The 14,485-nt window shown below is 47.8% G+C and overlaps 1 protein-coding gene across 5 annotated transcripts in view; it reads right to left on the minus strand.

Annotated features, from left to right (window-relative positions):
* PRRC2C (proline rich coiled-coil 2C) overlaps positions 1–14,485 on the minus strand; it is a 147,631-nt gene that overhangs the window by 99,616 nt on the left and 33,530 nt on the right. For all 5 annotated transcript variants that reach the window (XM_073571543.1, XM_073571541.1, XM_073571539.1 and 2 more), the window contains exon 2: positions 12,671–12,843. In XM_073571543.1, the coding sequence (XP_073427644.1) occupies positions 12,671–12,782 (112 nt within the window). In that variant the 5' untranslated portion in view covers positions 12,783–12,843. The remainder of the gene's footprint in view (positions 1–12,670; positions 12,844–14,485) is intronic.

Consider the following 14,485-nt stretch of genomic DNA (forward strand, 5'->3'; position numbering starts at 1 on the left):
TAGGGCTGCAAGATGCATGAAAATCGCACCGAAAAGCTTTGCTTTGTTCCTGTCTCATCACCATAACAAGTGAGTGCAGGTTATAGTGTTCAACAAGTCAGCAAAACCCCATAGAAAAAGAGGGAATTTTGGCACTTACCGTAAAATCTCTTTCTTGGAGCCTTCATTGGGGGACACAGGTAACCATGGGTGTATGCTGCTGTCGCTAGGAGGCGCTGACACTAGGTAAAAAGGAAAAAAAATACCTCCTCCCCAGCAGTATATGGGGCGCCCCTGAGGGTCCGCTCGCCACAGAGGTACTGCACCTCATCCAGAGGTGTGGTATCCCACCCTCAGGTAAGGATGGATCATCACCCAGGACTCCTAACACTCGCACCCAACTCACTAGTTTAGTCAGGGCATCTGGGTGTACACTTCAGGAGGATGGCCTCATCCCAGACTGGCTAGGAAAGGGTGTTGGGGAGTTAGTGTGGAAGGTAGAGTGGGAGGAGCTTAGGTAGTGGAGTGATAGTTGGGCATCCAATCAGTGAGAAAGGTGACAGTTGGGGGGGGAGGAGCTAGTTCTGAGGTAAACAGATCCTTCCAGAAACTAGTCAGTCGGTGACAGCACCAGCGAGAGAGCAGGATTGCTGTAGAGGACTGTGGGTGGAAAAAAGAGAAACCTCTTGTCCACGCTCCTGGACTGGGAAGAATGGGTCCTAGGGGCACGGGTAGTGCGGCTGGCCACCCGTGGAGCCCGCATCCCGGAAGGGAAGGATCTGGCCGAAGTGGGGGAGCTGGCCCCTGAAACTAGTGGAGGATTATAGGACTCAGCAAGGAAGCCGGAGGCTGAGGTAACTAAGTGCCACAAGCACCCTCCAAAAGGCAGCGGTATGAGTTATGGACCTCGGGGCCTGACCCACGTCGCCTGAGGAGATCCGTGGCTACCAGCTGGGGGCACTACTTGTGAAGGCGCAAGGGCAGTGAAAGTAAAGAGAATTCAGCGCAGAGATACGGTCTTGAGAGAAGACACAAGGAGGAGTCCTGAAAAGTGTACCCAATCTGCCTGGGAGTTTGCCGGACCCCTCCCTCGGAGGACGCAGCACTAATTGGACCAACGTGTACACGAAACTTGTGAGTAAAAACCCAGAAACTGCACCTATGTCCTTGGAGTTATTTTACAACTACCTGCCTCACACTGCAAACACCATCACTGGCTCAACTACCCTGGGACACAGCTCTACCCGTGGAGAGCTTCACCATCTTAGCTGCTAAATCATCATCCCAGAGGGTCTGCATTGCAGCGTCGGCTATCCTAGCCAAGTGCCAAGGGTGGCATCACGATTCCCCTTTTCCCATTAATTATCCTACCATCTTCCCCTTCATCTGAACTTCCATAATCTACATTGGACACCCAGGGCCACGGACCGGGTCACTACCACCACCGTGACACACTTTCCCTTCAAAAGAGCCTGACCGACCCGGTATCGAGTAACCCCCGGCCCTGGGGGGCATTCCATATACACCCGACAGGCACTAAGCAACTCAGTTGGTGTTAAAGCAGTAGGAAAAGCAGCCAAAAACCCAACATATGTACCAACCCAAAACAAGGGCACATAGACCAACAATGATACAAACATTAGGTAGGGTGCTGTGTCCCCCAAAGACGGCTCAAAGAAAGATTTTAAGGTAATTACCAAAAATCCCTCTATCGCTTCATTGGGGGACACAGGTAACCATGGGATGTCCAAAAGCAGTCCCAAGGGTGGGAAAAGGAAAATATAAGGAAAGAGAAAGGAACCTAGGTCGGCCGGTGGGAAACCGCTGCCTGCAGTACCTTCCTGCCCAGGCTTGGGTATTAACCTTGTAAAACCTTGCAAAGGTGTGTAAAGATGACCAGGTTGCAGCCTTGAAGATCAATAAGGCAGAAGCTTGTTGACGAACAGCCCAGGAAGCTCCCACAGCCTTCACTCCCAGAGGAGGCTGTTTGCCCTGAACGCGGAATGCCTCCAATATCGCCGAATGAATCCAATGGGCAATCATGGACCTAGAAGCTGAGAGCCCCTTTCGACAACCAGAGATGACAAGCAGGGAATCAGACTGACTAAAAGAAGCAGTCCTAGAAAGGTAGACTCAAATAGTTCTGACCAAATCCAGCTTGTGGAGGGACTTTTACAGGGGATGAACTAGAGAAGGAAATAGAGACGGAATGACTATGTCTTCATTGATGTTAAAGGCAGAATCCACCTTGGGCAGAAAGATAGGAACAGGTCGGAGGACTACCTTGACCTGGTGCAGGATCAGGAAAGGGGAACGACACGACAGTGCAGCTAGCTCAGAAACCCTCCTGATAGACGTAATGGCGATTAGGAAGGCCACTTTCCAAGATAGGAGAGAACAAGCTATCCTGGATGGGCTTAAAAGAGGGATTTTTGTTACTTACCGTAAAATATCTTACTTGGAGCCTTCATTGGAGGACACCGGTTACATGGGTGTATGCTGCTGTCGCTAGGAGGCTGACACTATGCAAATAGGAAAAAGTTAGCTCCTCCCCAGCAGTATACACCTACCAATAGGCCCAAATTACCTCAGTTGGTGCAAAAGCAGTGTAAGGAGCCACTATAAGAACTCAACCTATGTACCAACCAAAACAACGGCACATTGGCCAACATTAAGGGAGGGTGCTGTGTCCCCCCAATGAAGGCTCCCAGAAAGAGATTTTACGGTAAGTACCAAAAATCCCTCTTTCTTTCTTGCTTCATTGGGGGACACAGGTTACCATGGGACGTCCAAAAGCAGTCCCATGGGTGGGAAATAAATGCTGAGAGAAGGGTACTTAGGTCTGCCGGTGAGAGACCGCCGCCTGCAGTATCTTTCTACACAAGCCTGCACCAGCAGAGTATCTACCTTGTAAAATCTCACGAAGGTATGGAGGGACAACCAGGTAGCAGCCTTGCAAGGCCGAAGAGTTGTGAGTTCATTCTCACCAGTTGTGAGTTCCCCTTCTGGACTCCCTCTGGTGGTGACGGGAGGTGGTGCGGCTGGTTTGATCAGTGGAGACCTGCCACCTGAGAATGAGGATGATTGGATCTCGGGATTCTCAGATTGGATTTAAGACAGCCGACGCCCTATTCAGTTGCTGGTGATTCCTTCTGGCTTGTCAGCTCTTGGTTTTCAGCTCTGTTCCAGTCATCTAAAGCTAAGTTTTTCTGCTAATGTTCACACTTGATTTTGTTGGTCTATTCAGTTTTTTGTGTGGTCTGCCAGCCCCGGCTGGGGGCTGAGCTGAATTTCCACTCTTATTTATCAGTATTTTGCCAATTGGATTTTTGTCCCTTACTAGTTTGGTCTCTTTTTGCTCTCTCTCAGAATATTCCAGAGTGCTGATATAGTGGGAGAAGTCTAGTGACTTCAGGGTTAATTTTGCTATCAGAAGTGTTGGACATTATTTTTGTAAGGGTTTTTTGCAGGTTGCAGACAGTTACTTGCCTTTCCTGCCTAGTTAGTTTGGTCCCCATCATTTGCTCAGCCTATTTTCCTTTCTGTGTTTGTGCCTTCATCTTGTTTCACCGTCAATACATGTGTGGGGGCTATCTATTCCTTTGGGGTCTGCTCTGGGGCAGTTCGTTTTCCCTTTTCTTGCTTTAGGCTTAGGTAGTCCTCCGGCCATGACGAGGCGTCTAGGAACATCGTAGGCACGCTCCACGGCTACTGCTAGTTGTGTGGTAAGATCAGGGATCTGCAATCTGCATAGTTACCAACTTCTCTGGTTTTCTGTGGCTTAGCTTGTTTTGTTTTTTTTTCTCCTCGGTGACCCATTCATAACACCGAAGCCTGGTGACGAACGGCCCAGGAAGCTCCCACAGCCCGGGTAGAGTGAGCACTCACCCCCGGAGGAGGCTGTTTGTCCTGGACGCAGTATGCCTCTAGAACAGCTGAACAAATCCAACGAGCAATGGTGGATTTGGAGGCTGGACATCCTTTCCGACGACCTTCAGAGACGACAAACAGGGAATCAGACTGACGGAAGGGAGCAGTCGTAGCAAGCTAGATTCAAATAGCCGTGACCAAGTACGTCTTCCAGCACATTGCTCCCGTGCCTATGCCTTGTGTATGTAAAATAAAGTGATTTGATTCACATGAACGGTGAGTGCCATCCTATTTTTTCCTTTCTCTTCACAACTTGTGAAGGGATGAGCTGGAGAGGGACACAGAGTGGAGGACGATGTCCTCATTGATGTGAAAGGCGGAGACTACCTTTGGAAGAAAGGCAGGAACCGGTCTGAGGACTACCTTGTCCTGGTGCAAAACTAGGAAGGGGGAACGGCAGGACAATGCTGCCAACTCTGAGACCCTCTTAATCAAGGTGATGGCGACAAGGAAGGCGACCTTCCACGAGGGGAGGGAAAAAAATATCCTGAATCGGCTCAAAAGGCTCTTTCAGACACTAAGCAAAAACTGAGGTAATTTGGGCCTGTCGGTCGGTTATAATGCTGGGGAGGAGATAACTTTCTTATTTGCATAGTGTCAGCTTCCTAGCGACAGCAGCATACACCCATGGTAACCTGTGTCCCCCAATGAAGCGAGAAGAGGGCACGCTGAAGAATGTCGAGAACGAGATTGAGATACCATTGATCTACCGGAGGATGGTAAGGTGGTGCCAGGTGGGCGACCCCTTGAATGAAAGACTTCACTTGAGAAAGGGAAGCCAAATCTCTCTGGAAGAGGACTGACAGAGCGCAGATATCTGACCTTTAAGGGTATTAAGCGAGAGATGCGAGTCAAGGTCCGCTTGAAGAAAGCCAAGGATGGACGGAAGGGAAAAGGACATTGGAAACAAACTGTTCTCCTCACACCACCGGAAGAAGGCCTTCAAACATCTGTGTAGATGCGTGAGGATGCTGGTTTTCTCGCCTTAATCATGATCTGGATTGACCCTGGTAGAGAAACCGGCTTCCTTCAGGACTGTTGCCTTAATAGCCATGCCGTTAAACTCAGACTGACAATTCGGGTGGAAGAGGGAGCCATGCGAGAGAAGATCTGGACGGTCTGGAAGCTTCCAGGGAACGTCCGCGAGCATGTTCAACAGCTCCGCATACCAGGCCAGTCTCGGCCAGTCTGCAGCAATTAGAACGGGAACCCCTTCTGACCTTATCTGTTTTACGACTCTAGGAATCAAGGGGAGAGGCAGAAAAAGATAAGGCAGCTGAAACTGGGACCATGGGATCACTAGGGCATTGAAGCCGATGGCCCTTGGATCACGGGATCTGGCTACAAACAGAGGAACCTTGTGGTTCGACCGGGACGCCATGAGATCGACGTCCGGAGTGCCCCATCTCTGACATATTTGGTTGAAGACAGCAGGGTTGAGAGACCACTCGCCTGATGTGAGGCCCTGACGACTCAGAAAATCGGCTTCCCAATTTTCCATCCCCCGATATGTGAATGGCTGATATGGCAAGGACGTGACGTTCCACCCATCACAGAATTTTTGTCACCTCTGACAAGACCTGTTTGCTGCAAGTCTTGCCTTGGTGGTTTATGTACGCTACGGCCATGGCGTTGTCCGACTGAATGCGGACCGGCTTGCCTGCGAGAAGAGGCTGCCAGCAGAGAAGGGCAAGAAGGATTGCCCTGATCACCAGGAGATTGATAGGGAGAAAGGCTTTCTGAGCGTGCCAGGGACCTTGCGCTGTGTGATGAAGGAAGACCGCTCCCCAACCGAGGAGATTGGCTTCAGTAGTGATGACCTGCCACTGGAGAGGGAGAAAGGACCTCCCGTGCAGGACAGAGGCGGATAGCGTTCACCAAATCAGAGACTGCCTCACTTTGAGAGGCAGAAGAACCAGTCGGTCCAGTGAGACCGTTTTCTAGTCCCAAGCAGACAAGAGAGCCAGCTGAAGAGGACGGTTGTGGAACTGGGCATAAGGCTCAGATTCCATGGCGGCAACCATCTTCCCCAGTACCCTCATGCAAGACCATAAGGGGAGAGGGAACGGGTGCCTTAGAGAGCGAATTCCCTGGCGGAGAGACGCAAACTTATCCTCCGGAAGGAAGACACGGGGCCTGGGTCGTATCGAACTCCATACCCAGAAACACCAGGCCCTGAGCTGGAATCAGGGAGGATTTCTCTTTGTTGACTATCCAGCCGAGACGGGCCAGAGTGTCCAGAGTGATCTGAAGTTTCTGGTCGCAGTCCCGGTGGGACAGTTCTTTGATCAGGAGATCGTCCAGGTAAGGGATTATGAGAATCCCCTCGGAGCGAAGGATGACCATGACTGCTGCCATAACCTTTGTAAACACCCCAGGGGCAGATGCCAGTCCAAAAGGAAGGGCCGTAACTGAATGATCCTCTTGGAACGCAAACCAAAGGAATCTCTAGTGCTGCACACAAACATGAATGTGGAGATAAGCATCCTGTATGTCTACAGAACAAAGAAACTCTCCTGGTTCGATGGAGGCGATCACCGAACGTAAGGACTCCGGACTCCATCCTGAAGTTGCGGGTCTGAACGTGGCAGTTCAAAAGCTTGAGGTCCAAGATCGGACGGATGGATCAGTCTTTTCGGGACTACGAACAGATTGGAGTAAAACCCCGAAAACCGCTTGTTCCGAGGAACGGGCACAATTACGCCTGAGTGTAGAAGGGAAGAGACCGCCTGAAGAACCCCTGGAGCTTGACAAGGAAGCTTTGACGGACGAGAGAGAAAGAAACGTCTTCCTGGGGAGGAAGAAAAGTCGATCTTGTAACCGGACATGACTATCTCCCTGACCCAGGTGTCGCTGACCACTGACAACCATGTGTCCCTGAATAGAAGGCTGCCTCCCACCCTGGAATAATTTCCAGGTGGGGTGATCAGTCATTTAGTGGAAAACCTGTGAGAGCGGGACCCAGTGGGCTTGGAGGAACGTCCCTTTGGCCTCAAATAAGGTGCCGGTTTGAAGGATGGTTTCCTCCTCTCCCTTGAGGTGGACGAGGGGTCCTGTTGGGAGGAAGTCCCTGAAGAGGAGAAAGGTCGAAAGGGCAGGGTCCCTCTCCTATTGAAGGGACGTTTTGGCTTAGACTGAGAAAGAGACGTACTCTTCCCCCGGGTGTCGTCCAAAGTTATTTGGTCTAATTTGGACCCGAAGAGCCTGTACCCCTGAAAAACCAGGCTGGTGAGAGATTTTTTAGATGTAGGATCAGCATTCCACACCTTCAACCAGAGGATGCGGCGTATGGCAATGATGTTGCTGTTTGCCCTGGCGGAACAGCCGGCTGCATCCAAAGAAGTGGCCAGAAGATATTTGCTGATGTGAGCAATCTGTTCCGCCAAATCTGCAAGTTCTTCCGTAGGAGCTGCAGCTGCGATGCCCTGGCGGAGAATTTTAGCCCAGGTAGAAATAGACTTCGCCACCCAGGTGGAAACGAAGCTGAGACAGAGGGAGGCAGACTCAATCTGCCGATCCATGGCGTCCTTGAGAGACGCACTATCTGGGAAAGACAGAACTGTCTTTGAGGCCAGGCGAGAGACTGGGGGGGGGGGTCCACTTTGAGAGACTCTGCCCATTTACCATAACCACGCCCCCTTCCCCATGATGACGCTTTACTAACACCACAAACTCCTCTATCGCGCAGGCGCGATTATTCCCACACGCTGCATCACCACCGCAGCTGTCTCCTCTACCGCGCAGAAGCGGTCCTCTCTTGTCCTGGCAACTACCGCGCATGCGCGGTGTCTCTCCCACACAGCGCTGTGTCACTTCCGGTCCGGTGGTGGCGCACTTTTGGTCCGGCGGTGCACAACGCAGTATTTAAACCCTGCCACACCATGGACCTTGACAGCCTCCCATCTACTCCTACATTTCCCATTCTTTCCTCACAGGACCCCCCAGGTAACTTACACCGGATGGATATACTTTATACTGCATTTTAGCACTGGCTCCATTAGTCTCACTATGTGCCACTCAACTTACAGGTGGGAACCACTATATGACGGCCAGTGCAGCCCCAAGCTAAAATCTGCTTATTTCAGGTAATCCGCGCCATATTTATGTACTTTACTGCGCTTTGGGGCTGGCATTATCACTTTTTCACTATATGCTACTCATCCTATAGGTGGAAACTACTTATCGGCCACTGCAGCCTCAAACAAAAGCTTTCCTATCTCAAGGTACATCATATACCTCTATATATACACCTTTCAATTACTATATACCTTTAAATTATCTCTACCAACATTATTCTGAGCTGTCCCTCTTTGCATTACTCAGCTGGAACCAATTTATGACATTACCCAGCTGTAACCAGTCTATAAACTCACTGGACAGTATCCGTTTAAGTCATCTTCTACGACACCTAAACCTCTCAGGTATATCACATATTCTTTATTAAATCTGGCATTTTATTCATATTCTTCAACCATGGAATAGCTTACACTTGTATATATATTTCCACCTTCAGTTACCTTAAGGGGATACATATCCTTTCCAAGTGCCCTGGGTCCGCTACTAATTCTATTCAGGTAAATCTATGGTGTCTCTGGTCTCTTAATCTACTGGAGTTAATTTTGAATTTCGTACTTGATTGAATTAATCAAAGCAATATGCTATAGCTGACTAGTAGCATTTCATCAGTAACTTTGCATACATTGTTCATCTTGTTTCTTATCCCTATATATATATATATATATATATATATATATATATATATATATATATATATATATATATATATATATATATTTGTTACTTTATTATACAGTGGCGATTGTCGATCCATAACTGATGTGTATATTCTGTATATATTTGTGTATATTCACTATATATTGTATATATTCTTTTATTTTAGTGTACCCCATGAATAAGATCCGGGAGGATCGAAACGTCGTGTATTTTTGATTGTACATTCTCTTATCTTGTTTGGGCACACCTCCCCTTTTTTTCGTTGATGGATTGGACACATTTAATAAATATATGAGTTTTTGCATACTATCAACTTGTTGAGTGCGGTGGTCCAATTCACCAGCACCTACTCTATCTAAGGCCTGAGTGCGCACCATCCCTCTATATATGTGCAGGAGGAGCAGACCGGAGAAACCGGTAGACTTCTTTGACAGACGTACGCAGCTGAAGCACAGCATCTATGATGGCCGTAGACCACGCTGAGCCAGTACGATGTGGATGGGTGGGCTTGCCCAAGCTACAGGGGAAAGAACGAAAGGCTGACTGCGATTGGATGGCGCGTTGGGAGCATGGCCAGTCAAGATGATCTGCTGGGCCAAAAAGGAAAAAGAGTCATTGTGATAGGCTTGCCACCAGGGAGCATGTCCCAGCCAGGAAGACAGGGGATCCGATTGGCAGAGGAACAACGCGTGCAAAGCCGGGACCGGGAAAAAGACGGCTGGCAAAAGAGAAAGCAGAGAACTGATAGGCTTGATGCGCCAGGGGCGTTTTCAAGCCAGAGGGATAGGCCAGCCGAGCAGGAGGAAGGTGCCTCTCTGATAGGAGAACCATCAGGGAGGGGTGTCACAGCGGGGAGCTCCGTTACCTGGAGGAAGGAAAGAAAATGGCGCGCGCCTGGAAAAGGGGAGCTAAATTCAAAAGTGAGTCCTGCTGGAACTGCGCAGCCAGCGTGTCCTCCGAATAGCCTGCGTGCTGCGGTGCTGGGGGGGGGGGGGGAAATCGGGTCATACATACCAGCCACGGAAGGTTGTCCAGGGTCCTCTTCACAGATGAGGTTCGCATTAGGAGCCCCCTGATGGTAGAGGGTTGCTGGAAAACAGGGATCCTCCTTCCCACACCATCTCCGGACAGTGCAGAAGACGGCATCAACCCCTTACAGGAAGGGGGGAGGCCACCGCTGGTGACCACCATCTTCCTCTCAGCCCTCTCCGAGGAGAGGGGCGAGGAGGGAATAGGCAAAGGATCGGCCACTGCAAAAATTACCCTGAAGCACCCGTGAAGGTGACAAGGGATAAGGTCCTGCCTGCAGGTCTGAGAGTGGGCAATGTGGGTGACACCACACTGCTCTCAGTTGCATAAGTGTGGGAAAACAGGGTGAGACTTTACACCCTGTTACCCTGAATATTGAGAACCTGAAAGACAAAAGATTAATAAAACACAACAGGATACCAGAGAAGAAAAAAAAAAAAAAAAAACAACACAGATCTGGGATCAGATCCAGGTCTGCCTCCTACAGACACCAAGCTTAAACGGAGTTGCTTAGTGCCTGTCGGTGGGTGTATACTGCTTGGGAAGCAGGGCTGTGGAGTCGGTAAGCCAAACCTGCGACTCAGACTCCTCAATTTCCCTTACACCGACTCAGACTCCAACTCCGACTCCCACACATATTGCTTATATTTAAGTGAAAAATTTATTGTAGTACAATGTGAACCTCAGACATTTAATCATTTTTATGATCCCATAATCAAGATATTTAGATAGAACAGAATATATATTGGTGTACTACCCGGTTTTCATTCTTTTTGGTACAGATACGATATGGATAAATAAAAGCAGATTAGAAATCTGCTCTGCTATTGAAAACATTATCTATGAGCTCAAAAACCTTTCAGGTGATGCGGTTTTTTAAATAGATGATCAGCTTTTGCAGCTGAAAAACGTATCCTCAAAAAACACAGGAAAAACGCTGTGTGTTAATGTAGCCTTAGATCAGGAATAGAACAGCCATTTATAGGACATTTCATAACTTTCCCAAATTCCTATGAAAAAATATTCAGCACATCCTGCATTGAATTACTGTACCCAATTTATTATATATTTTAGGAGTCGGAGTCGGTCCATTTTATACCGACTCCAACTCCGACTCCACCAAAATGAGCTCCGACTCCGACTCCACAGCCCTGTTGGGAAAAGTTAATTTTTTTTCCTTTTTGCCTAGTGTCAGCACCTCCTAGCAACAGCAACATACACCCATGGTTACCTGTGTCCCCCAATGAAGCGATAAAGAAATACCATTTAGTTATATGAATTATATGAGTCAAACTTTCAACAACGAGATCAACTTTGTAAAAGCGCTTCTATGATCAGCTGGAATATGAATCCTTCTTGGGAGTCTGCCACCCCCAAAACACATTTTATATGGGCCTTACAGTGTTATAGGGGACGTAACCGTATAGCAACCACGCTAGCATCCTTACTGTACCGTTTATTGGTCCAGCGACGGAGAAAGCAAGTTTTAACTTCTATGCAAATGAGGCGGCTTTGGCGCACCCCTAGCATGGCCAAGAGCTTGATCCACCATTATGCATCCTAAGTTGCATATTGGGGCCCTTCCTCTGCTTCTGATTGACAGTCCTCGCTTCCCTGAGCGAGCAGCCTCGCTCGCGGGCGCGTCCACGTGTGTCCTCCTAGTCTTCTAACGCCGCTTGTACTAATACAGTAGTGAACAGCATCAGAAAGAGAGGGAGGAGAATACAAGTGGCCCTCCACATGCCGGCAGTAGACTGTACTCGGTCAAGGAAGACAGCACTGCTAATTAGAAGCAGGGGACGGGCCCCAAAATGTAAATCATGAGGCATAACAGTGGATCAATCTCTTGGCAACATCAAGGGTGCACCGAACCCTCCTCATTTAGATATGAATTTTAAAATAATTTCTCAGGCGTGATACCAGCAACAGCTACAGTGTTAGTATGGTTGATATAGTGGAGGGGGGGGGTAAGCCCCCTATGAGATATTGTAGACCATTTAAAATGCAATTTGGAGGTTACGGACTCTGTAAAGGGGTTGTCTGGTCCAAATCGACAAGTCTGCAGTCATTGTGTGCATGCGCTGCAGGGATTCGCTGGTTTCAGCTGGGACCAGAGGGTATGCATGGTTTAGACATACTCCCATCTAGTGGGCGTGGAGCGAGGCTGCACCCTCTAGTGGGCCACACCCACTGGACAGCGCATCATTAGTCAGGGTGCGGCTTCAATCCATACAAGAGTATGGATCGAGACCACACCCACTAGTTGGGCTCTGGCTGGGAGTATGTATACTGCATACATACCCTCCGGTCCTGGCTCAGAAACCTGAGAATCCTCCCAGCACACGTGCTGGAGAGATTCATAAGTCTGCAGGCACACAGGGTGACTGCAGACTTATCGATTTACACAGGACAACCCCTTTAATGCATCAGATTCAGAGTAGGTGCATCGTCACAAAAAAATTGCTGGAGTCGTGCCTCCAATCTAAGCTTTTTGACCCTAGTATATTAATTACCAGCTGCTGTCTGTTATCTGCGCAGCTCTTCTGCAGTTTGTGATCTGCCTGATCGCTCTAGTGTTTGCTGAAGCCATCCGACAGTCACTTCCCAATTTAAGTCTATGAGCCAAAGACTCATATTTGCATTGAGAGTTTGTTACCCTTACCACTGACTTCCAGTCAATCAGAAGTTGTGGTCACAAAATGACAGTGCAGGCAACCAGGAACAGGTGAAGGAGGCAGCTGGCAAGTATAATACTAGGGGCAGGAAATTTACATTAGTGGAAAAACTCCAGTGCTGAAATGTTGGAGTGGTGCTTTAAAGCATTGGTAACACACGAGTACAATACAGTATTGGGACCTCATAACTCGGGAGAACAAAAATCTTTGAGAAATAACCTACCATTTATTGGTATAAGCAAATGAGGGCACAAAGATCTGAAAATATAGACATTCTACAAGACTAAAATATATAGGGCACAATAATGCTCAAACACACTCACCGGCAGTTTTCTGAGTTTCTAGCGACTTTCCTTTGTACGTGTTAAAAAGGCTGAGAGTGGCGTACTTTTTCCCATCCTTTGCTTTTGTGTTCTGGCCTGACTTCTCCGACATGACGAAAGAAACTCATCGAGTCTGATACAGCCTCTGCCTCACTTTTATGCCCAGTTCTCACCTACACAAGAAGAGACGGATACAGATGATTGAGAATCAGCAACAATTACAATAATCACGTCACAAATCAAATAAACTTAAAGAGCAGAATAAACACACACACTGGCTTTTGATGCTTTTATTCTTAGAACCATGAAAAACAAAAATGTGTGACCAATCCGTCTTGTGTCTTTTTGCCTCTCCACTTTTCAGGAGCCATTTTTTTCTTCATTGACATGGCTATAGGAGACTGTTTTATGCAGGACAAATTGTAATTTCTTTGTTTTAGGTCTTTTTTTAGATACATAAAATGTACAGTGTTAAACTTTTTTACGCAAATAAAAAAAAAACAACTTATTTTTCTCTTTTTTTTTTATTAATACCATTTCCTCGCGAGAGTGATGTCAGCAGCGATCTTTGGCGCAAAGCATTACTGGGAACTGAAGATGCCAGGAGCGTGGAGAGGAGGGACACAGTCCAGGTGCCGTCAGATGGTGAGTATATCACTTTTTTATTTTAATTTCCCGCTGGCCATATTCTAGAGTACCCGATGCTTTAGAATCGGGCCAGCAGTTAGTATATATTCATTCCAAATAAAGGCAGCACTCCATAGTAAATCTTTCAAAGAAGTGTCTGTTTATAGACCATATAACAATCTCTTAATAGTGCCAATCATTTTACATTACAAAAAAATAGAATTAGACTTACCGGTAATTTGGTTTCAATAAACCTTCCACGACAGCATAGGAGGTTGTCTCCACGCCCCAATGGGGGACAGGAAGCACGAGAGGTTAAAACGCCCCTCCCACCTCCCTCTCACCAGTGACTTATAACTGATTACCATAGCACCGGTTACCTTAAGATTCTCAGAATTTGTCCAAGAATGCAGGGAGGGAAATAGTGGTGTTGTGGAAGGTTTCTAGAAACCGAATTACCGGTAAGTCTAATTCTATTTTCTCTAGCAACCTTCCACGACAGCATAGGAGGCATAACAACCTATACTGCACTGGGGGGGGGGGGGGGGGAGGACAACGGCCTGAAGAACTTTTCGGCCAAAGACTAAATCTCTTCTCTGTTAGACAAAAGGTCCAACCTGTAGTGTTTAGAAAAAGTATGTAAGGAGGACCAGGTTGCTGTCTTACAAATCTGCTCTGAAGATGCGCCTGCCCTCTCAGCCCATGAAGTAGAGGTAGATCGTGTTGAATGCGCTTTGATCCCTGTAGGGGGAGTGATGTTCTGCGCCAGGTATGCTTCAGAGATAGCCTTTTTAATTCAATTGTCAATGGTGTTTTTTGCCACCTTCTTTCCTCTGTTTGGACCAGAGGTATGGATAAATAGGTTGTGGTCGATTCTATAAGGTTTGGTACACTCTAAGTAGTGGCAAATTATTTGCCTTACGTCCAGCGTATGAAACACCTTTCGGGTTTGCTGGGTTTTGACAAAATGAGGGGAGAATTATATTCTGTGATCTATGAAAGTCCGACACAACCTTTGGTAGAAAAGACGGATCAAGGGAGAGAACTATGGAGTCATCTCTGACTGTTAGGTAGGGTTCTCTGATTGAGAGAGCCTGTAGCTCTCCTATTCGCCTTGGTGAGGTTATTGCTATAAGGAAGGCCACCTTACAGGAGAGCAGCTGAGAAGTACAGGATGGCAGGGGCTCA

Source organism: Dendrobates tinctorius, unplaced genomic scaffold (assembly GCF_039654945.1).
Source record: "Dendrobates tinctorius isolate UK_male_01 unplaced genomic scaffold, ASM3965494v1 ptg000029l, whole genome shotgun sequence".
NCBI classification, from domain to species: domain Eukaryota; kingdom Metazoa; phylum Chordata; class Amphibia; order Anura; family Dendrobatidae; genus Dendrobates; species Dendrobates tinctorius.